Here is a 22,224-nt window from a genome sequence, read left to right as displayed (position 1 = left end):
TAGTGTTAGCATAATTAGCTGTCGTCTTAGCAGAGATAGCTGTTGTGTTAGCAGAGTTAGCTGTTGTGTTTGAGGAGTTAGCTGTTGTGTTAGCATAATTAGATGTAATGTTAGCATAATTAGCTGTCGTGTTAGCATAATTAGCTGTTGTGTTAGCACGGTTAGCTGTTGTGTTAGCCGAGTTAGCTGTAGTGTTAGCAGAGTTAGCTGTTGTGTATGAGGAGTTAGCTTTTGTGTCAGCATAATTAGCTGTCGTCTTAGCAGAGTTAACTGTTGTGTTAGCAGAGTTAGCTGTTGTGTTAGCCAAGTTAGCTGTTGTGTTAGCAGAATTAGCTGTTGTGTATGAGGAGTTATCTGTTGTGTTAGCCAAGTTATATAAAGTGTTAGCAGAGTTAGCTGTCATGTTAGCATAATTAGCTGTAGTGTTAGCAGAGATAGCTGTTGTGTACATAATATAATATAAAGCTTTATTGCAGACACAGGTCCATATAACACATAATACAGTATACATAGTATAAAAAGGAGATACAAAAATACATAAAAAATTGCATATTAACCTATAGGATACACAATAATACATAAAAATTGCATATGAGCCTATAGGATATATCGGCTATTGCACCAATGTCGTCTTAACCAAGAAGTGTATCTATAGCAGCTTTTCAGAGGGCTGACTAGAGCTTCAGTTATGTGGTTCTCTGACTTGTCCAAGCGACACATAAAACTAAACATCAATTGTCTTAAGAGTGCCTCACACGTTGGTACTCTAGTGGAAACAAACAAATGACTGGCACTCTGCCACCTAGGGACACGGAGCAGCAGCCTCATGGCATCATTGTCTGCTACTTTGAGCCTCTGCATACTCTTTTTCTTATAATTAGACCACAGTTGAGCAATATATAGCGGTGTGATGTAGGTTCTAAACAGAGAGCACTTCACAGAGTCAGAGCACATAGAGAACCTCCTTATAAGCATGTTAGCTTGAGAGTAAATTTGACAGCGCTGTCGGTAGAGGTCTTCATCATCCGTCCAGTCATCAGATATGACATGTCCTAAATATTTAATTTCCTCACACACAGCAAGAGGACTATCTGACAAATAAAAAGTCGGAAAAGTTGATTTCCTGTCTTTGTCACTTCTAACTATCATTATGTGACTTTTCATAGCATTATACTTTATGTCATAATCAAGGCCATACTGAGAGCACACCTTCAGCATCTGCTGCAGCCCAGCACTATATGGACAGAGCAGGACCAGGTCGTCTGCATACATAAGATGATTAACAGTAGTGTTGCCCACAAGACAGACAGTTTTAACCTATTTAACTGATTTGATAATTCATCCATATAAACATTAAATAAAAGAGGAGACAAAATCCCTCCTAGCCGTACTCCGTTACTAACACAGAATGGAGCAGATGCACATTGTCCCATTTAACCTGAAACGTTTGGTGGGCATACCAAAACTTTAAAGTTCATGATTAATTTAAATTAATTCTATCAAATGCCTTTGACGCATCAATAAAGCATAGGAATACAGATGAATTTAGGCTTGTGTACCTGAACACAATCTCTTTAAGAGCAGAGATACACAGGTCAGTTCCATGTTTTCTTTTGAACCCAAACTGATTGTCAGTAGTAAGGACATACATTTCTAGCTTTGTTAACAGTATTCTCTCCAGTACTTTAGACAAGATACTGGCTAATGCAATTGGTCGATAATTGTCAATGCTGTTGAGCTTACCAGCCTTGTCTTTAAGCACAGGTACTAATATTACAGACATAATATCATTTGGCAGGACACCATGAACCAGACAACCATTAAAGCATAAGGAGAGCAGAGGGCAGAGCTTATGGCTGGCATATTTTAGATGTTCTGCAGTAATGCAGTCCATACCACAGGCTTTGTTGTTCTCCAACATATGAATGGCATCAAAAATATCCACTGCCCTAACTACCATGTCTGCTGAGAAATCAATATGTTCATAATTGATTCTAACTGAATTACTTTTAAGACAATTAAAAAGGTCACTGTAGTGCTGACACCAGAGCTCAGCTATTTTTTCTGGGCTACCAACCCCTTCAATATCAGCCGGTAACGTTGTTTTATTGTTATTCATTACTTTGACCTCTTGTCAAAAGTCAGTAAGTTTGTTATTCTGTAGCTTTTTGGCTAGTGAGTCTGCTCTCGTCGTGTTCTCATTTTCAATGTCCTTCTTTGGTCCCCTGTGGGAGATCCATTGTTTGTTGTGTGGAAGGAGTTCTGACAAAACTGTCGTTGAAGACTCAATCCGCTCGGAGCTAAAACTGCTCGTTACTATCGTCACAACATCATCGTGACTTAGTGTTGGCATTTTGATCATAATAAAGTTCAGCAACTCATCCTCGACTATGACTCTACCGTCTTCAGTATGGTAAATCTCCGGTTTAATTCGAGGAAACTCTCGTGTAAACTCTCCCACAGCACGCCGTGCTGCTGCACCGGCCGCCATACTTTCTTCCTAGTTAGTTGGTATTAGCAGAGTTAGCTGTAGTTAGCAGAGTTAGCTGGTGTTAGCAGAGTTAGCTGTTGTGTTAGCAGAGTTAGCTGTAGTTAGCAGAGTTAGCTGGTGTTAGCAGAGTTAGCTGTTATTAGCAGAGTTAGCTGTTGTGTTAGCAGAGTTAGCTGTAGTTAGCAGAGTTAGCTGTAGTGTTAGCAGAGGTAGCTGTTGTTAGCAAACTTAGCTGTAGTGTTAGCAGGGTTAGCTGTTGTGTTAGCAGAGTTATCTGTTGTGTTAGCAGAGTTAACTGTTGTTAGCAGTTAGCTGTTGATTTAGCAGAGGTAGCAGTTGTGTTAGCATGGTTAGCTGCTGTGTTCTCAGAGTTAGCTGTTGTTAGCAGAGGTAGCTGTTGTTAGCAGAGTTATCTGTTGTTTTATCAAGGTTAGCTATAGTGTTAGCAGAGGTAGCTGTTGTTAGCAGTTAGCTGTTGATTTAGCAGAGGTAGCAGTTGTGTTAGCATGGTTAGCTGCTGTGTTCTCAGAGTTAGCTGTTGTTAGCAGAGGTAGCTGTTGTTAGCAGAGTTATCTGTTGTTTTATCAAGGTTAGCTATAGTGTTAGCAGAGGTAGCTGTTGTTAGCAGTTAGCTGTTGATTTAGCAGAGGTAGCAGTTGTGTTAGCATGGTTAGCTGCTGTGTTCTCAGAGTTAGCTGATGTTAGCAGAGGTAGCTGTTGTTAGCAGAGTTATCTGTTGTTTTATCAAGGTTAGCTATAGTGTTAGCAGAGGTAGCTGTTGTTAGCAGTTAGCTGTTTTAGCAGAGGTAGGCGATGTGTTAGCAGAGTTAGCTGTTGTTAGCAAAGTCAGCAGTTGTGTTAGCATGGTTAGCTGCTGTGTTCTCAGAGTTAGCTGATGTTAGCAGAGGTAGCTGTTGTTAGCACAGTTATCTGTTGTTTTATCAAGGTTAGCTATAGTGTTAGCAGAGGTAGCTGTTGTTAGCAGTTAGCTGTTTTAGCAGAGGTAGGCGATGTGTTAGCAGAGTTAGCTGTTGTTAGCAAAGTTAGCTGTAGTGTTAGCATGGTTAGCTGTTGTGTTATCAGAGTTAGCTGTTTTTAGCAAAGTTAGCTGTAGTGTTAGCAGAGTTAGCTGTTAGCAGAGTTACCTGTTCTTAGCAAAGTTAGCTGTAGTGTTAGCAGAGTTAGCTGTTGTTAGCAGAGTTACCTGTTCTTAGCAAAGTTAGCTGTAGTGTTAGCAGGGTTAGCTGTTGTGTTAGCAGTTAGCTGTTGTGTTAGCATAGGTAGCTGTTGTTACCAGAATTAGCTGTTGTTAGCATAGTTACCTGTAGTGTTAGCAGAGTTATCTGTTGTGTTAGCACAGTTAACTGTTGTTAGCAGTTAGCTGTTGATTTAGCAGAGGTTGCAGTTGTGTTAGCATGGTTAGCTGCTGTGTTCTCAGAGTTAGCTGTTGTTAGCAGAGTTATCTGTTGTTTTATCAAGGTTAGCTGTAGTGTTAGCAGAGGTAGCTGTTGTGTTAGCAGAGTTAACTGTTGTTAGCAGTTAGCTGTTGTTTTAGCAGAGGTAGGCGATGTGTTAGCAGAGTTAGCTGTTGTTAGCAAAGTTAGCTGTAGTGTTAGCGTGGTTAGCTGTTGTGTTATGAGAGTTAGCTGTTCTTAGCAAAGTTAGCTGTAGTGTTAGCAGAGTTAGCTGTTGTTAGTAGAGTTGCCTTTCCTTAGCAAAGTTAGCTTTAGTGTTAGCAGATTTAGCTGTTGTTAGCAGAGTTACCTGTTGCTAGTAGAGTTAGCTGTTGTTAGCAGAGTTAGCTGTTGTTAGCAGAGTTACCTGTAGTGTTAGCAGAGTTAGCTGTTGTTAGCAGAGGTAACTGTTGTTAGCAAACTTAGCTGTAGTGTTAGCAGGGTTAGCTGTTGATTTAGCAGAGTTAACTGTTGTTAGCAGTTAGCTGTTGATTTAGCAGAGGTAGCAGTTGTGTTAGCATGGCTAGCTGCTGTGTTATCAGAGTTAGCTGTTGTTAGCAGAGGTAGCTGTTGTTAGCAGAGTTAGCTGTTGTTAGCAGAGTTAACTGTTGTGTTAGCAGAGTTAGATGTAGTGTTAGCAGAAGTAGCTTTTGTGTTAGCAGATGTAGTTGTTGGGTTAGCAGAGGTAGCTGTTGTGCTAGCAGAGGTAGCTGTTGTGTTAGCAGAGGTAGGTGTTGTTAGCAGAGTTAGCTGTTGTTAGCAGAGTTAGCTGTTGTGTTAGCAGAGTTAGATGTAGTGTTAGCAGAGGTAGCTGTTGTGTTAGAAGATGTAGTTGTTGGGTTAGCAGAGGTAGCTGTTGTTCTAGCAGAGGTAGCTGTTGTGTTAGCAGAGGTAGCTGTTGTTAGCAGAGTTAGCTGTTGTTAGCAGAGGTAGCTATTGTTAGCATAGTTAGCTGTTGTTAGCAGAGGTAGCTGTTGTTAGCAGAGGTAGCTGTTAGTGGAGTTAGATGTAGTGTTAGCAGGGTTAGCTGTTGTGTTAGCAGAGTTATCTGTTGTTAGCAGAGGTAGCTGTTGTGTTAGCAGAGTTAGCTGTTGTTAGCAGAGTAGCCTTTTCTTAGCAAAGTTAGCTGTAGTGTTAGCAGAGTTAGCTGTTGTTAGCAGAGTTACCTGTTCTTAGCAAAGTTAGCTGTAGTGTTAGCAGAGTTAGCTGTTGTTAGCAGAGTTACCTGTTCTTAGCAAAGTTAGCTGTAGTGTTAGCAGGGTTAGCTGTTGTGTTAGCAGTTAGCTGTTGTGTTAGCATAGGTAGCTGTTGTTACCAGAATTAGCTGTTGTTAGCATAGTTACCTGTAGTGTTAGCAGAGTTATCTGTTGTGTTAGCACAGTTAACTGTTGTTAGCAGTTAGCTGTTGTTTTAGCAGAGGTAGGCGATGTGTTAGCAGAGTTAGCTGTTGTTAGCAAAGTTAGCTGTAGTGTTAGCATGGTTAGCTGTTGTGTTATGAGAGTTAGCTGTTCTTAGCAAAGTTAGCTGTAGTGTTAGCAGAGTTAGCTGTTGTTAGTAGAGTTGCCTTTCCTTAGCAAAGTTAGCTGTAGTGTTAGCAGATTTAGCTGTTGTTAGCAGAGTTACCTGTAGTGTTAGCAGAGTTAGCTGTTGTTAGCAGAGAAAGATGTAGTGTTAGCAGAGTTAGCTGTAGTTAGCAGAGTTAGCTGTAGTGTTAGCAGAGGTAACTGTTGTTAGCAAACTTAGCTGTAGTGTTAGCAGGGTTAGCTGTTGATTTAGCAGAGTTAACTGTTGTTAGCAGTTAGCTGTTGATTTAGCAGAGGTAGCAGTTGTGTTAGCATGGCTAGCTGCTGTGTTATCAGAGTTAGCTGTTGTTAGCAGAGGTAGCTGTAGTTAGCAGAGTTAGCTGGTGTTAGCAGAGTTAGCTGTTGTGTTAGCAGAGTTAGCTGTAGTTAGCAGAGTTAGCTGGTGTTAGCAGAGTTAGCTGTTATTAGCAGAGTTAGCTGTTGTGTTAGCAGAGTTAGCTGTAGTTAGCAGAGTTAGCTGTAGTGTTAGCAGAGGTAGCTGTTGTTAGCAAACTTAGCTGTAGTGTTAGCAGGGTTAGCTGTTGTGTTAGCAGAGTTATCTGTTGTGTTAGCAGAGTTAACTGTTGTTAGCAGTTAGCTGTTGATTTAGCAGAGGTAGCAGTTGTGTTAGCATGGTTAGCTGCTGTGTTCTCAGAGTTAGCTGTTGTTAGCAGAGGTAGCTGTTGTTAGCAGAGTTATCTGTTGTTTTATCAAGGTTAGCTATAGTGTTAGCAGAGGTAGCTGTTGTTAGCAGTTAGCTGTTGTTTTAGCAGAGGTAGGCGATGTGTTAGCAGAGTTAGCTGTTGTTAGCAAAGTTAGCTGTAGTGTTAGCATGGTTAGCTGTTGTGTTATGAGAGTTAGCTGTTCTTAGCAAAGTTAGCTGTAGTGTTAGCACAGTTAGCTGTTGTTAGTAGAGTTGCCTTTCCTTAGCAAAGTTAGCTGTAGTGTTAGCAGATTTAGCTGTTGTTAGCAGAGTTACCTGTTGCTAGTAGAGTTAGCTGTTGTTAGCAGAGTTAGCTGTTGTTAGCAGAGTTACCTGTAGTGTTAGCAGAGTTAGCTGTTGTTAGCAGAGAAAGATGTAGTGTTAGCAGAGTTAGCTGTAGTTAGCAGAGTTAGCTGTAGTGTTAGCAGAGGTAACTGTTGTTAGCAAACTTAGCTGTAGTGTTAGCAGGGTTAGCTGTTGATTTAGCAGAGTTAACTGTTGTTAGCAGTTAGCTGTTGATTTAGCAGAGGTAGCAGTTGTGTTAGCATGGCTAGCTGCTGTGTTATCAGAGTTAGCTGTTGTTAGCAGAGGTAGCTGTTGTTAGCAGAGTTAGCTGTTGTTAGCAGAGTTAACTGTTGTGTTAGCAGAGTTAGATGTAGTGTTAGCAGAAGTAGCTGTTGTGTTAGCAGATGTAGTTGTTGGGTTAGCAGAGGTAGCTGTTGTGCTAGCAGAGGTAGCTGTTGTGTTAGCAGAGGTAGGTGTTGTTAGCAGAGTTAGCTGTTGTTAGCAGAGTTAGCTGTTGTGTTAGCAGAGTTAGATGTAGTGTTAGCAGAGGTAGCTGTTGTGTTAGAAGATGTAGTTGTTGGGTTAGCAGAGGTAGCTGTTGTTCTAGCAGAGGTAGCTGTTGTGTTAGCAGAGGTAGCTGTTGTTAGCAGAGTTAGCTGTTGTTAGCAGAGGTAGCTATTGTTATCAGAGTTAGCTGTTGTTAGCAGAGGTAGCTGTTAGTGGAGTTAGATGTAGTGTTAGCAGGGTTAGCTGTTGTGTTAGCAGAGTTATCTGTTGTTAGCAGAGGTAGCTGTTGTGTTAGCAGATGTAGTTGTTGGGTTAGCAGAGGTAGCTATTGTGCTAGCAGAGGTAGCTGTTGTGTTAGCAGAGGTAGCTGTTGTTAGCAGAGTTACCTGTTGTTAGCAGAGTTAGCTGTTGTTAGCAGAGAAAGATGTAGTGTTAGCAGAGTTAGCTGTAGTGTTAGCAGAGGTAACTGTTGTTAGCAAACTTAGCTGTAGTGTTAGCAGGGTTAGCTGTTGATTTAGCAGAGTTATCTGTTGTGTTAGCAGAGTTAACTGTTGTTAGCAGTTAGCTGTTGATTTAGCAGAGGTAGCAGTTGTGTTAGCATGGCTAGCTGCTGTGTTATCAGAGTTATCTGTTGTTAGCAGAGGTAGCTGTTGTTAGCAGAGTTAGCTGTTGTTAGCAGAGTTAACTGTTGTGTTAGCAGAGTTAGATGTAGTGTTAGCAGAAGTAGCTGTTGTGTTAGCAGATGTAGTTGTTGGGTTAGCAGAGGTAGCTGTTGTTAGCAGAGGTAGCTATTGTTAGCATAGTTAGCTGTTGTTAGCAGAGGTAGCTGTGTTAGCAGAGTTAGCTGCTGTGTTATCAGAGTTAGCTGTTGTTAGCAGAGGTAGCTGTTAGTGGAGTTAGATGTAGTGTTAGCAGGGTTAGCTGTTGTGTTAGCAGAGTTATCTGTTGTTAGCAGAGGTAGCTGTTGTGTTAGCAGAGTTAGCTGTTGTTAGCAGAGTAGCCTTTTCTTAGCAAAGTTAGCTGTAGTGTTAGCAGAGTTAGCTGTTGTTAGCAGAGTTACCTGTTGCTAGTAGAGTTAGCTGTTGTTAGCAGAGTTAGCTGTAGTTAGCATAGTTAGCTATAGTGTTAGCAGAGTTATCTGTTGTGTTAGCAGAGTTAACTGTTGTTAGCAGTTAGCTGTTGATTTAGCAGAGGTAGCTGTTGTGTTAGCAGAGTTATCTGTTGTTAGCAGAGGTAGCTGTTGTGTTAGCAGATGTAGTTGTTGGGTTAGCAGAGGTAGCTGTTGTGCTAGCAGAGGTAGCTGTTGTGTTAGCAGAGGTAGCTGTTGTTAGCAGAGTTAGCTGTTGTTAGCAGAGTTAGATGTAGTGTTAGCAGAGGTAGCTGTTATGTTAGCAGATGTAGTTGTTGGGTTAGCAGAGGTAGCTGTTGTGTTATCAGAGGTAGCTGTTGTGTTAGCAGAGGTAGCTGTTGTTAGCAGAGTTAACTGTTGTTAGCAGTTAGCTGTTGATTTAGCAGAGGTAGCAGTTGTGTTAGCATGGCTAGCTGCTGTGTTATCAGAGTTAGCTGTTGTTAGCAGAGGTAGCTGTTAGTGGAGTTAGATGTAGTGTTAGCAGGGTTAGCTGTTGTGTTAGCAGAGTTATCTGTTGTTAGCAGAGTTAGCTGTTGTGTTAGCAGAGTTAGATATAGTGTTAGCAGAGGTAGCTTTTGTGTTAGCAGATGTAGTTGTTGGTTTAGCAGAGGTAGCTGTTGTGCTAGCAGAGGTAGCTGTTGTGTTAGCAGAGGTAGCTGTTGTTAGCAGAGTTAGCTGTTGTTAGCAGAGGTAGCTATTGTTAGCATAGTTAGCTGTTGTTAGCAGAGTTAGCTGTTTTTAGCAGAGTTAGATGTAGTGTTAGCAGAGGTAGCTGTTGTGTTAGCAGATGTAGTTGTTGGGTTAGCAGAGGTAGCTGTTGTGTTAGCAGATGTAGTTGTTGGGTTAGCAGAGGTAGCTGTTGTTAGCAGAGTTAGCTGTTGTTAGCAGAGTTAGATGTAGTGTTAGCAGAGGTAGCTGTTGTGTTAGCAGATGTAGTTGTTGGGTTAGCAGAGGTAGCTGTTGTGTTAGCAGATGTAGTTGTTGGGTTAGCAGAGGTAGCTGTTGTTAGCAGAGTTAGCTGTTGTTAGCAGAGGTAGCTATTGTTAGCATAGTTAGCTGTTGTTAGCAGAGTTAGCTGTTTTTAGCAGAGTTAGATGTTGTGTTAGCAGAGGTAGCTGTTGTGTTAGCAGATGTAGTTGTTGGGTTAGCAGAGGTAGCTGTTGTGTTAGCAGATGTAGTTGTTGGGTTAGCAGAGGTAGCTGTTGTTAGCAGAGTTAGCTGTTGTTAGCAGAGGTAGCTATTGTTAGCATAGTTAGCTGTTGTTAGCAGAGTTAGCTGTTTTTAGCAGAGTTAGATGTAGTGTTAGCAGAAGTAGCTGTTGTGTTAGCAGAGTTATCTGTTGTTAGCAGAGGTAGCTGTTGTGTTAGCAGATGTAGTTGTTGGGTTAGCAGAGGTAGCTATTGTGCTAGCAGAGGTAGCTGTTGTGTTAGCAGAGGTAGCTATTGTTAGCATAGTTAGCTGTTGTTAGCAGAGGTAGCTGTGTTAGCAGAGTTAGCTGCTGTGTTATCAGAGTTAGCTGTTGTTAGCAGAGGTAGCTGTTAGTGGAGTTAGATGTAGTGTTAGCAGGGTTAGCTGTTGTGTTAGCAGAGTTATCTGTTGTTAGCAGAGGTAGCTGTTGTGTTAGCAGAGTTAGCTGTTGTTAGCAGAGTAGCCTTTTCTTAGCAAAGTTAGCTGTAGTGTTAGCAGAGTTAGCTGTTGTTAGCAGAGTTACCTGTTGCTAGTAGAGTTAGCTGTTGTTAGCAGAGTTAGCTGTAGTTAGCATAGTTAGCTATAGTGTTAGCAGGGTTAGCTGTTGTGTTAGCAGTTAGCTGTTGTGTTAGCATAGGTAGCTGTTGTTACCAGAATTAGCTGTTGTTAGCATAGTTACCTGTAGTGTTAGCAGAGTTATCTGTTGTGTTAGCAGAGTTAACTGTTGTTAGCAGTTAGCTGTTGATTTAGCAGAGGTAGCAGTTGTGTTAGCATGGTTAGCTGCTGTGTTATCAGAGTTAGCTGTTGTTAGCAGAGGTAGCTGTTGTTAGCAGTTAGCTGTTGTTAGCAGAGTTAGCTGTTGTGTTAGCAGAGTTAGATGTAGTGTTAGCAGAGGTAGCTGTTGTGTTAGAAGATGTAGTTGTTGGGTTAGCAGAGGTAGCTGTTGTTCTAGCAGAGGTAGCTGTTGTGTTAGCAGAGGTAGCTGTTGTTAGCAGAGTTAGCTGTTGTTAGCAGAGGTAGCTATTGTTAGCATAGTTAGCTGTTGTTAGCAGAGGTAGCTGTGTTAGCAGAGTTAGCTGCTGTGTTATCAGAGTTAGCTGTTGTTAGCAGAGGTAGCTGTTGTGTTAGCAGAGTTAGCTGTTGTTAGCAGAGTAGCCTTTTCTTAGCAAAGTTAGCTGTAGTGTTAGCAGAGTTAGCTGTTGTTAGCAGAGTTACCTGTTGCTAGTAGAGTTAGCTGTTGTTAGCAGAGTTAGCTGTAGTTAGCATAGTTAGCTATAGTGTTAGCAGGGTTAGCTGTTGTGTTAGCAGTTAGCTGTTGTGTTAGCATAGGTAGCTGTTGTTACCAGAATTAGCTGTTGTTAGCATAGTTACCTGTAGTGTTAGCAGAGTTATCTGTTGTGTTAGCAGAGTTAACTGTTGTTAGCAGTTAGCTGTTGATTTAGCAGAGGTAGCAGTTGTGTTAGCATGGTTAGCTGCTGTGTTATCAGAGTTAGCTGTTGTTAGCAGAGGTAGCTGTTGTTAGCAGAGTTAGCTCTTGTTAGCAGAGTTAGCTGTTGTGTTAGCAGAGTTAAATGTAGTGTTAGCAGAAGTAGCTGTTGTGTTAGCAGATGTAGTTGTTGGGTTAGCAGAGGTAGCTGTTGTGCTAGCAGAGGTAGCTGTTGTGTTAGCAGAGGTAGCTGTTGTTAGCAGAGTTAACTGTTGTTAGCAGTTAGCTGTTGATTTAGCAGAGGTAGCAGTTGTGTTAGCATGGCTAGCTGCTGTGTTATCAGAGTTAGCTGTTGTTAGCAGAGGTAGCTATTGTTAGCATAGTTAGCTGTTGTTAGCAGAGGTAGCTGCTGTGTTATCAGAGTTAGCTGTTGTTAGCAGAGGTAGCTGTTAGTGGAGTTAGATGTAGTGTTAGCAGGGTTAGCTGTTGTGTTAGCAGAGTTATCTGTTGTTAGCAGAGGTAGCTGTTGTGTTAGCAGAGTTAGCTGTTGTTAGTAGAGGTAGCTGTTAGTGGAGTTAGATGTAGTGTTAGCAGGGTTAGCTGTTGTGTTAGCAGAGTTATCTGTTGTTAGCAGAGGTAGCTGTTGTGTTAGCAGATGTAGTTGTTGGGTTAGCAGAGGTAGCTATTGTGCTAGCAGAGGTAGCTGTTGTGTTAGCAGAGGTAGCTATTGTTAGCATAGTTAGCTGTTGTTAGCAGAGGTAGCTGTGTTAGCAGAGTTAGCTGCTGTGTTATCGGAGTTAGCTGTTGTTAGCAGAGGTAGCTGTTAGTGGAGTTAGATGTAGTGTTAGCAGGGTTAGCTGTTGTGTTAGCAGAGTTATCTGTTGTTAGCAGAGGTAGCTGTTGTGTTAGCAGAGTTAGCTGTTGTTAGCAGAGTAGCCTTTTCTTAGCAAAGTTAGCTGTAGTGTTAGCAGAGTTAGCTGTTGTTAGCAGAGTTACCTGTTGCTAGCAGAGTTAGCTGTTGTTAGCAGAGTTAGCTGTAGTTAGCATAGTTAGCTATAGTGTTAGCAGGGTTAGCTGTTGTGTTAGCAGTTAGCTGTTGTGTTAGCATAGGTAGCTGTTGTTACCAGAATTAGCTGTTGTTAGCATAGTTACCTGTAGTGTTAGCAGAGTTATCTGTTGTGTTAGCAGAGTTAACTGTTGTTAGCAGTTAGCTGTTGATTTAGCAGAGGTAGCAGTTGTGTTAGCATGGTTAGCTGCTGTGTTATCAGAGTTAGCTGTTGTTAGCAGAGGTAGCTGTTGTTAGCAGAGTTAGCTCTTGTTAGCAGAGTTAGCTGTTGTTAGCAGAGTTAACTGTTGTGTTAGCAGAGTTAGATGTAGTGTTAGCAGAAGTAGCTTTTGTGTTAGCAGATGTAGTTGTTGGGTTAGCAGAGGTAGCTGTTGTGCTAGCAGAGGTAGCTGTTGTGTTAGCAGAGGTAGGTGTTGTTAGCAGAGTTAGCTGTTGTTAGCAGAGTTAGCTGTTGTGTTAGCAGAGTTAGATGTAGTGTTAGCAGAGGTAGCTGTTGTGTTAGAAGATGTAGTTGTTGGGTTAGCAGAGGTAGCTGTTGTTCTAGCAGAGGTAGCTGTTGTGTTAGCAGAGGTAGCTGTTGTTAGCAGAGTTAGCTGTTGTTAGCAGAGGTAGCTATTGTTAGCATAGTTAGCTGTTGTTAGCAGAGGTAGCTGTTGTTAGCAGAGGTAGCTGTTAGTGGAGTTAGATGTAGTGTTAGCAGGGTTAGCTGTTGTGTTAGCAGAGTTATCTGTTGTTAGCAGAGGTAGCTGTTGTGTTAGCAGAGTTAGCTGTTGTTAGCAGAGTAGCCTTTTCTTAGCAAAGTTAGCTGTAGTGTTAGCAGAGTTAGCTGTTGTTAGCAGAGTTACCTGTTCTTAGCAAAGTTAGCTGTAGTGTTAGCAGAGTTAGCTGTTGTTAGCAGAGTTACCTGTTCTTAGCAAAGTTAGCTGTAGTGTTAGCAGGGTTAGCTGTTGTGTTAGCAGTTAGCTGTTGTGTTAGCATAGGTAGCTGTTGTTACCAGAATTAGCTGTTGTTAGCATAGTTACCTGTAGTGTTAGCAGAGTTATCTGTTGTGTTAGCACAGTTAACTGTTGTTAGCAGTTAGCTGTTGTTTTAGCAGAGGTAGGCGATGTGTTAGCAGAGTTAGCTGTTGTTAGCAAAGTTAGCTGTAGTGTTAGCATGGTTAGCTGTTGTGTTATGAGAGTTAGCTGTTCTTAGCAAAGTTAGCTGTAGTGTTAGCAGAGTTAGCTGTTGTTAGTAGAGTTGCCTTTCCTTAGCAAAGTTAGCTGTAGTGTTAGCAGATTTAGCTGTTGTTAGCAGAGTTACCTGTAGTGTTAGCAGAGTTAGCTGTTGTTAGCAGAGAAAGATGTAGTGTTAGCAGAGTTAGCTGTAGTTAGCAGAGTTAGCTGTAGTGTTAGCAGAGGTAACTGTTGTTAGCAAACTTAGCTGTAGTGTTAGCAGGGTTAGCTGTTGATTTAGCAGAGTTAACTGTTGTTAGCAGTTAGCTGTTGATTTAGCAGAGGTAGCAGTTGTGTTAGCATGGCTAGCTGCTGTGTTATCAGAGTTAGCTGTTGTTAGCAGAGGTAGCTGTAGTTAGCAGAGTTAGCTGGTGTTAGCAGAGTTAGCTGTTGTGTTAGCAGAGTTAGCTGTAGTTAGCAGAGTTAGCTGGTGTTAGCAGAGTTAGCTGTTATTAGCAGAGTTAGCTGTTGTGTTAGCAGAGTTAGCTGTAGTTAGCAGAGTTAGCTGTAGTGTTAGCAGAGGTAGCTGTTGTTAGCAAACTTAGCTGTAGTGTTAGCAGGGTTAGCTGTTGTGTTAGCAGAGTTATCTGTTGTGTTAGCAGAGTTAACTGTTGTTAGCAGTTAGCTGTTGATTTAGCAGAGGTAGCAGTTGTGTTAGCATGGTTAGCTGCTGTGTTCTCAGAGTTAGCTGTTGTTAGCAGAGGTAGCTGTTGTTAGCAGAGTTATCTGTTGTTTTATCAAGGTTAGCTATAGTGTTAGCAGAGGTAGCTGTTGTTAGCAGTTAGCTGTTGTTTTAGCAGAGGTAGGCGATGTGTTAGCAGAGTTAGCTGTTGTTAGCAAAGTTAGCTGTAGTGTTAGCATGGTTAGCTGTTGTGTTATGAGAGTTAGCTGTTCTTAGCAAAGTTAGCTGTAGTGTTAGCACAGTTAGCTGTTGTTAGTAGAGTTGCCTTTCCTTAGCAAAGTTAGCTGTAGTGTTAGCAGATTTAGCTGTTGTTAGCAGAGTTACCTGTTGCTAGTAGAGTTAGCTGTTGTTAGCAGAGTTAGCTGTTGTTAGCAGAGTTACCTGTAGTGTTAGCAGAGTTAGCTGTTGTTAGCAGAGAAAGATGTAGTGTTAGCAGAGTTAGCTGTTGATTTAGCAGAGGTAGCAGTTGTGTTAGCATGGTTAGCTGCTGTGTTATCAGAGTTAGCTGTTGTTAGCAGAGGTAGCTGTTGTTAGCAGTTAGCTGTTGTTAGCAGAGTTAGCTGTTGTGTTAGCAGAGTTAGATGTAGTGTTAGCAGAGGTAGCTGTTGTGTTAGAAGATGTAGTTGTTGGGTTAGCAGAGGTAGCTGTTGTTCTAGCAGAGGTAGCTGTTGTGTTAGCAGAGGTAGCTGTTGTTAGCAGAGTTAGCTGTTGTTAGCAGAGGTAGCTATTGTTAGCATAGTTAGCTGTTGTTAGCAGAGGTAGCTGTGTTAGCAGAGTTAGCTGCTGTGTTATCAGAGTTAGCTGTTGTTAGCAGAGGTAGCTGTTAGTGGAGTTAGATGTAGTGTTAGCAGGGTTAGCTGTTGTGTTAGCAGAGTTATCTGTTGTTAGCAGAGGTAGCTGTTGTGTTAGCAGAGTTAGCTGTTGTTAGCAGAGTAGCCTTTTCTTAGCAAAGTTAGCTGTAGTGTTAGCAGAGTTAGCTGTTGTTAGCAGAGTTACCTGTTGCTAGTAGAGTTAGCTGTTGTTAGCAGAGTTAGCTGTAGTTAGCATAGTTAGCTATAGTGTTAGCAGGGTTAGCTGTTGTGTTAGCAGTTAGCTGTTGTGTTAGCATAGGTAGCTGTTGTTACCAGAATTAGCTGTTGTTAGCATAGTTACCTGTAGTGTTAGCAGAGTTATCTGTTGTGTTAGCAGAGTTAACTGTTGTTAGCAGTTAGCTGTTGATTTAGCAGAGGTAGCAGTTGTGTTAGCATGGTTAGCTGCTGTGTTATCAGAGTTAGCTGTTGTTAGCAGAGGTAGCTGTTGTTAGCAGAGTTAGCTCTTGTTAGCAGAGTTAGCTGTTGTGTTAGCAGAGTTAAATGTAGTGTTAGCAGAAGTAGCTGTTGTGTTAGCAGATGTAGTTGTTGGGTTAGCAGAGGTAGCTGTTGTGCTAGCAGAGGTAGCTGTTGTGTTAGCAGAGGTAGCTGTTGTTAGCAGAGTTAACTGTTGTTAGCAGTTAGCTGTTGATTTAGCAGAGGTAGCAGTTGTGTTAGCATGGCTAGCTGCTGTGTTATCAGAGTTAGCTGTTGTTAGCAGAGGTAGCTATTGTTAGCATAGTTAGCTGTTGTTAGCAGAGGTAGCTGCTGTGTTATCAGAGTTAGCTGTTGTTAGCAGAGGTAGCTGTTAGTGGAGTTAGATGTAGTGTTAGCAGGGTTAGCTGTTGTGTTAGCAGAGTTATCTGTTGTTAGCAGAGGTAGCTGTTGTGTTAGCAGAGTTAGCTGTTGTTAGTAGAGGTAGCTGTTAGTGGAGTTAGATGTAGTGTTAGCAGGGTTAGCTGTTGTGTTAGCAGAGTTATCTGTTGTTAGCAGAGGTAGCTGTTGTGTTAGCAGATGTAGTTGTTGGGTTAGCAGAGGTAGCTATTGTGCTAGCAGAGGTAGCTGTTGTGTTAGCAGAGGTAGCTATTGTTAGCATAGTTAGCTGTTGTTAGCAGAGGTAGCTGTGTTAGCAGAGTTAGCTGCTGTGTTATCGGAGTTAGCTGTTGTTAGCAGAGGTAGCTGTTAGTGGAGTTAGATGTAGTGTTAGCAGGGTTAGCTGTTGTGTTAGCAGAGTTATCTGTTGTTAGCAGAGGTAGCTGTTGTGTTAGCAGAGTTAGCTGTTGTTAGCAGAGTAGCCTTTTCTTAGCAAAGTTAGCTGTAGTGTTAGCAGAGTTAGCTGTTGTTAGCAGAGTTACCTGTTGCTAGCAGAGTTAGCTGTTGTTAGCAGAGTTAGCTGTAGTTAGCATAGTTAGCTATAGTGTTAGCAGGGTTAGCTGTTGTGTTAGCAGTTAGCTGTTGTGTTAGCATAGGTAGCTGTTGTTACCAGAATTAGCTGTTGTTAGCATAGTTACCTGTAGTGTTAGCAGAGTTATCTGTTGTGTTAGCAGAGTTAACTGTTGTTAGCAGTTAGCTGTTGATTTAGCAGAGGTAGCAGTTGTGTTAGCATGGTTAGCTGCTGTGTTATCAGAGTTAGCTGTTGTTAGCAGAGGTAGCTGTTGTTAGCAGAGTTAGCTCTTGTTAGCAGAGTTAGCTGTTGTGTTAGCAGAGTTAGATGTAGTGTTAGCAGAAGTAGCTGTTGTGTTAGCAGATGTAGTTGTTAGGTTAGCAGAGGTAGCTTTTGTGCTAGCAGAGGTAGCTGTTGTGTTAGCAGAGGTAGCTGTTGTTAGCAGAGTTAGCTGTTGTTAGCAGAGTTAGATGTAGTGTTAGCAGAGGTAGCTGTTGTGTTAGCAGATGTAGTTGTTGGGTTAGCAGAGGTAGCTGTTGTGTTAGCAGAGGTAGCTGTTGTTAGCAGAGTTAGCTGTTGTTAGCAGAGGTAGCTGTTGTTAGCATAGTTAGCTGTTGTTAGCAGAGGTAGCTGTGTTAGCAGAGTTAGCTGTTTTTAGCAGAGTTAGATGTAGTTTTAGCAGAGTTAGCTGTTGTTAGCAGAGAAAGATGTAGTGTTAGCAGAGTTAGCTGTTGTTAGCAGAGTTATCTGTTGTTTTATCAAGGTTAGCTGTAGTGTTAGCAGAGGTAGCTGTTGTTAGCAGTTAGCTGTTGTTTTAGCAGAGGTAAGCGATGTGTTATCATAGATAGCTGTTCTTAGCAAAGTTAGCTGTAGTGTTAGCAGAGTTAGCTGTTGTTAGCAGAGTTAGCTGTTGTTAGCATAGTTACCTGTAGTGTTAGCAGAGTTAGCTGTTGTTAGCAGAGAAAGATGTAGTGTTAGCAGAGTTAGCTGTAGTTAGCAGATTTAGCTGTAGTGTTAGCAGAGGTAGCTGTTGTTAGCAAACTTAGCTGTAGTGTTAGCATGGTTAGCTGCTGTGTTATCAGAGTTAGCTGTTGTTAGCAGAGGTAGCTGTTAGTGGAGTTAGATGTAGTGTTAGCAGGGTTAGCTGTTGTGTTAGCAGAGTTATCTGTTGTTAGCAGAGGTAGCTGTTGTGTTAGCAGATGTAATTGTTGGGTTAGCAGAGGTAGCTATTGTGCTAGCAGAGGTAGCTGTTGTGTTAGCAGAGGTAGCTGTTGTTAGCAGAGTTAGCTGTTGTTAGCAGAGGTAGCTGTTGTTAGCAGAGTTAGCTGTTGTTAGCAGAGGTAGCTGTGTTAGCACAGTTAGCTGTTGTTAGCAGTTAGCTGTTGTTTTAGCAGAGGTAGGCGATGAGTTAGCAGAGTTAGCTGTTGTTAGCAAAGTTAGCTGTAGTGTTAGCAGAGTTATCTGTTGTTAGCATAGTTACCTGTAGTGTTAGCAGAGTTAGCTGTTGTTAGCAGAGAAATATGTAGTGTTAGCAGAGTTAGCTGTTGTGTTAGCAGGAGTTAGCTGTTGTGTTAGCAGAGTTAGCTGTTGTTAGCAGAGTCAGCTGTTGTTATCACAGTTAGCTATAGTGTGAGCAGAGTTAGCTGTTGTGTTAGCAGAGTTAGCTGTTGTGTAAGTAGATTTAGCTGTTATTAGCAGAGTTAGCTGTTGTTAGCATGGTTAGCTGTAGTGTTAGCAGAGTTAGCTGTTGTGTTAGGAAAGTTGTCTCTCTCTCTCTCTCTCTCTCTCTCCCTCTAACTCTCTCTCTCTCTCTCTCTCTCTGTCTCTCTCTCTGTCTCTCTCTCTCTCTCTCTCTCTCTCTCTCTCTCTCTCTCTCTCTCTCTCTCTCTCTCTCTCTCTCTCTCTCTCTGTCTCTCTCTCTCTCTCTCTCTCTCTCTCTCTCTCTCTCTCTCTCTCTGTCTCTGAGTGGATGTGTGAGTCTACTGAGTGTGTGAGTTTCTATCTTTGTTTTTCTGCGTATTTGTGGTTTTGTATGTGATTATTTTGTTGTGTAGTTGTTAGTTGTTAGTTGGTGGAGGGTTTTGTTGGGATAGTTCGGTTGTCAGCCGGGCATTATGCCCGTGTTTGGCGGCCATGCGGTGCTGGAGAAGCTGACACGCCGACATGCGGTGAGGATTTCCCCTCATGTGGGCTGTTCAGTGGAGGAGGCCAGCTATGCTGTCGGGGAGGTTGTGGGCTTTGACAGTGTGAAGTCTGCCTCCCGTATGAACAAGGCAGTGGTGATTTTCCTGGATGATGTGGCGAAGGTGGAGACTGTGGTGGAGAAAGGAATTGTAATCCGGGATACTTTCACCCAGGTTCTCCCGCTGGTGAGCCCAGCTAAAAGAATAACAATTTCAAACGCACCTCCGTTCATTAAAAATGAGGATTTGGCCAAAGAGCTGTCCCGGTACGGCCAGCTGATGTCTCCCATTAAAATGGTTCTGCTCGGATGTAAATCACCCAAACTCAAACACGTAGTGTGTCAGAAGACAAGCCTTCATGATTTTAAAAGACAACGCGGCTGATCTAAATTGACGTTAAAATGGGAGACACGCAGGAAAAGGAAAAAAATGTTGCTCATAATGAGGGTGGAGATGAGAGTGTAAACGAAGGACATGCCCAGTGTAATGACAAAGCAGAAAATAACAACCAGACAGGGAAAAAGAAAGGCAGTGCTAAAGGAAAAAGCTGCAGTCAGAATGTTATTAATGTGGCTGATGATGCTCTGGCTGAAAATCTGTCTGAAGAGATGGATGTTACTATAAGATCCAGTAAAAGAAAAAGCAGTTCTAACAAAGAGCAGAATGATGCTAAAGCTAAAAAGCTGCTGGAGGATCTGTGTGATGATGATGATGATGATGATGATGATGATGATGATGATGATGATGATGAGGAGGAGGATTGTGAGTGGACAGCATCCCCAGTAGAGAAGTTAACTCTTTATCCTCTGGATAAGATCAAGAAGTTCCTGCAGGACACTAAAGGGATCAGGGCGGTTAAGACGGAGCAGTTCTTCCTGATCTGAGAGGGTTGATCAGGTCTGTGTCCTGGCTGAGGAAAGAGACAGAAGGGTTCACTATCCAAGAGGTTTACCGCCTCAACAAACTGGTGACTAAAGCCAGAGCTCAACTCATTGAAGATGATGACTAGTTTTAATATGTTTCTCCACATACTTGTTGTGTGTGTTTTTGTTTTTGCTCTTTTCTTTTTAATGGCGGATTTAAACATTGGATCCTTAAACATTAATGGAGCAAGAAGTGATGTAAAAAGAGCTTCTCTGTTTAAACTGATGGAGTTCAAACATCTAGATGTTATCTTTGTGCAGGAGACTCCCAGTGATGTGGAGAATGAGAGTGAGTGGAGGAAGCAGTGGCCTGGGGGGGTTATTCTCAGCCATAAGGCCTCCAACAGTGGGGGGGTCAGGGTGCTCTTCTCTAAGGGCTTTCGTCCCTGCTCCTTTAGTGTGGAGGACATCATGTGTGGCCACATTATAAAAATTAAGGTTCAGTATGAAAATGTAAAACTTATTTTTATAAATGTGTATGCTCCAGTTTCGGCCATTGAAAGAATGACATTTTTAAACCTTTTGTGTGATGTCATTCAGGATTGTACTGATGATTTTTAGTTTTTGGGAGGTGACTTTAACTGCACAGAGAATCCCTCTTTAGACCGTAATCACCTGGAGCCTCATCCTGCTTCCTCGGCCAGTCTCTTCAAGACCTGGAGATTGAAATAGTGGAATTACAGGATGTGGTGGATTCCACAGGAAATCAAGGGCATGTTGAAGCTCTTAAAGTCTAAAAGGCTGCTTTAGCCAACCTGTTGGGCATCACAGCACAGGGGGCTCTGGTCCGCCGCCGCTTCATGAACGCTTCCCAGATGGATGCCCCCTCGCAGTTTTTCTTTGGTCTGGAGCGAAAGAATGGTCAAAGAAAGATCATCCATTCCCTACGCTCTGAAGATGGAGGTACGATCACGGGAACCCCTGAGATCAGGAGATATGCCACCTCGTTCTACAAAGACCTGTTCAGAGAGGAGTACGTGGAAGACGTTTAGTCAGCTGCTTCTTTCTATGACGGCCTTCCTCAGGTGGGTGCTGCTAACAACACGGTGCTGGAAGATCTACTGTCCCTGAATGAACTGTATGTTGCTCTGATGAGTCTGGATACTGGTCTTATTTCCATAGACCAGGAAAAGGCTTTTGACCGGGTTGAACATCAGTATTTGTGGCAGAAGCTCAGTGCTTTTGGCTTCAGCCCAGGTTTCATAGCTCAGATTCAGGTCCTGGACCGAGACATTGTGAGTATATTGAAGGTTAATGGTGGTTTGGCTGCACCTTTTAATGAGCAGAGAGGGGTACGGCAGGGGTGCTCTCTGTCAGATTCTCTGTTCCTAATGGATGTGAGGAAGCTGAGTGTCCAGACTTTGCCTCCTTTCTATCGAGGCGTGTTCACCGTGTGGAAGCTGTTGGTTAAGGAGAGACGGCTGCAAGGTGACTCCTTACACTGGCTGCTGCAGGAACCGGTGGTGTACGGGGAACGGTTGGATTACCCCTGCTGGGCTGGTTCAGCCATCACGGACGCGTTCTGCAGAGCACGGGTGCTCACGCTGGGGACGGTGGTGGACATCACAGGACCAAAACTAGACAATGCTGCTGCTTTGGCAGCTGTTCTGGGGGTGAGATCAGTCAGGATTAGAGCTTAGATCGGCCCAAAAAATCAAGCCCGAACCTGCCCGAGCCCGAGCACGTTGTGTCCGAGCTCGGCCCGGCCCGAAACATTAACTGTAATTATGAGCCCCAGCCCGATTTAAACCCGACAATTTTTTAATACGTGGGCCGTTATAACTGACGTTCTCAACTACAATTCAGAGTTGTTTGAACTGCAGAAATCTGTTTAGAATAATACAACAAGGACGAAGCTGTAAACTGCTGTTTGTTTAGAAAGGAACGGATTGCAAGTGGATCCGAGTGAAGAGACGTAAAAAAAAAAAGAAACAATGATGAACAACATATTGTTGTCACTGCCCACGACTTGTTTAAACTGCTTCCATACCTCCGACTTTCCTCCACACTCGCTCAAAGTTAATTCTCCTGTTTTTCTTTTTTTCTTTACATCTTCCAGCTCCCGGTGTGATGCGTGCGAGAGGAGGAGACTCCGCGCATGAAGTGCTGCATTTTGTAACTGCAGCCTAACTTTTGTACACATTTGTTACTTTTATATAGCCTATATATATATTTATAATATTTCTGATTATGGAATAGCTATCTCCAAACCCAAATAGGATAATAAGGTAATGGATAAAAAAATAAAAAAAAAAATTGCTTGATCAAGGGTCCGGCCCAGGCGCGGTCCGGCCCGAGGATGTGGCGGAAAATAACGGCCCGAGCCGACCCGAGGTCCAGTCGAGCTCGGGCCGAAAATCTAAACTCTAGTCAGGATCATCACCAAACTGTTGGACCACTGGAAGAACAAACTGTCCCGACATGAATCCATCATGTTGGAGCAATATACTGGTGGTCTGACCACATCTCAGCCTGATGATTCCTTCCCTGGTTTATGTGTCCGTCCATGTCTGGATCACTATGGTGGTCGTTTTTTAGATGTACAGCACTGCACTTTAGAGATGAAAGAGGTGAAAGGGAAGGGTTTTTATAAAATGATGGTGCTGTGTTTAAATAAGAGTAAGCTCCATGAACGGGTGGACACACCGTGGAGAGGACATCTGGGTTTGGAGGCTGATGTCCAACCTGCGTGGAGGAGTTTATATAAACCAGCGTTAACTAAAAGAGTAGCTGACCTCCAGTGGAGAGTGTTACACGGGATAGTGTCAGTCAATAAGTTAGTGTCTGTCATTAGTCCTGGTGTTAGGGACAAATGTCCTGACTGTGATGAGACAGAAACTGTGTCTCATTGTTACTCTGAGTGTGTGCGTCTGCCTCCGTTGTTCTTGTTGTTGGAGAAAGTGTTCAGTAAGGTAGGGGAGGTCTTCTCCAAACACATGTTCATCCTGGGGTTCAGGTAGAGTAAAGCTGCAAAATATAAATGTCAGCTGTTAAACTTCATCCTGGACCAATCAAAGATGGCCGTGTATGTGAGCAGGAAGAGGAACATTGATCAAATAAAGTTCCTTTAAAAATCAAAATCTCTCTCTCTCTCTCTGTCTCCCTCTCTCTCTCTGCCTGTCTCTCTCTCTCTGTCTCCCTCTCTCTCTCTCTGTCTCTGTCTCTCTCTCTCTCTCTCT

General features: G+C 42.7%; 1 protein-coding gene across 1 annotated transcript in view; it reads left to right on the top strand.

Moving 5' to 3' along the window:
- Nucleotides 1-20,136: 20,136 nt before the first annotated feature.
- The window catches only part of LOC116037180, a 9,902-nt gene continuing 7,814 nt past the window's right edge, over nt 20,137-22,224 (top strand). The window contains exons 1-3 of the mRNA XM_036001126.1: nt 20,137-20,672; nt 21,420-21,615; nt 21,943-22,001. Of these exons, the coding sequence (XP_035857019.1) occupies nt 20,137-20,672; nt 21,420-21,615; nt 21,943-22,001 (791 nt within the window). The remainder of the gene's footprint in view (nt 20,673-21,419; nt 21,616-21,942; nt 22,002-22,224) is intronic.

This window comes from Sander lucioperca, chromosome 5 (assembly GCF_008315115.2).
Source record: "Sander lucioperca isolate FBNREF2018 chromosome 5, SLUC_FBN_1.2, whole genome shotgun sequence".
Classification (NCBI taxonomy): Eukaryota; Metazoa; Chordata; class Actinopteri; order Perciformes; family Percidae; genus Sander; species Sander lucioperca.
Note: the sequence above shows the minus strand (reverse complement) of the source record. Positions and strands in the feature narration are given on the sequence as shown.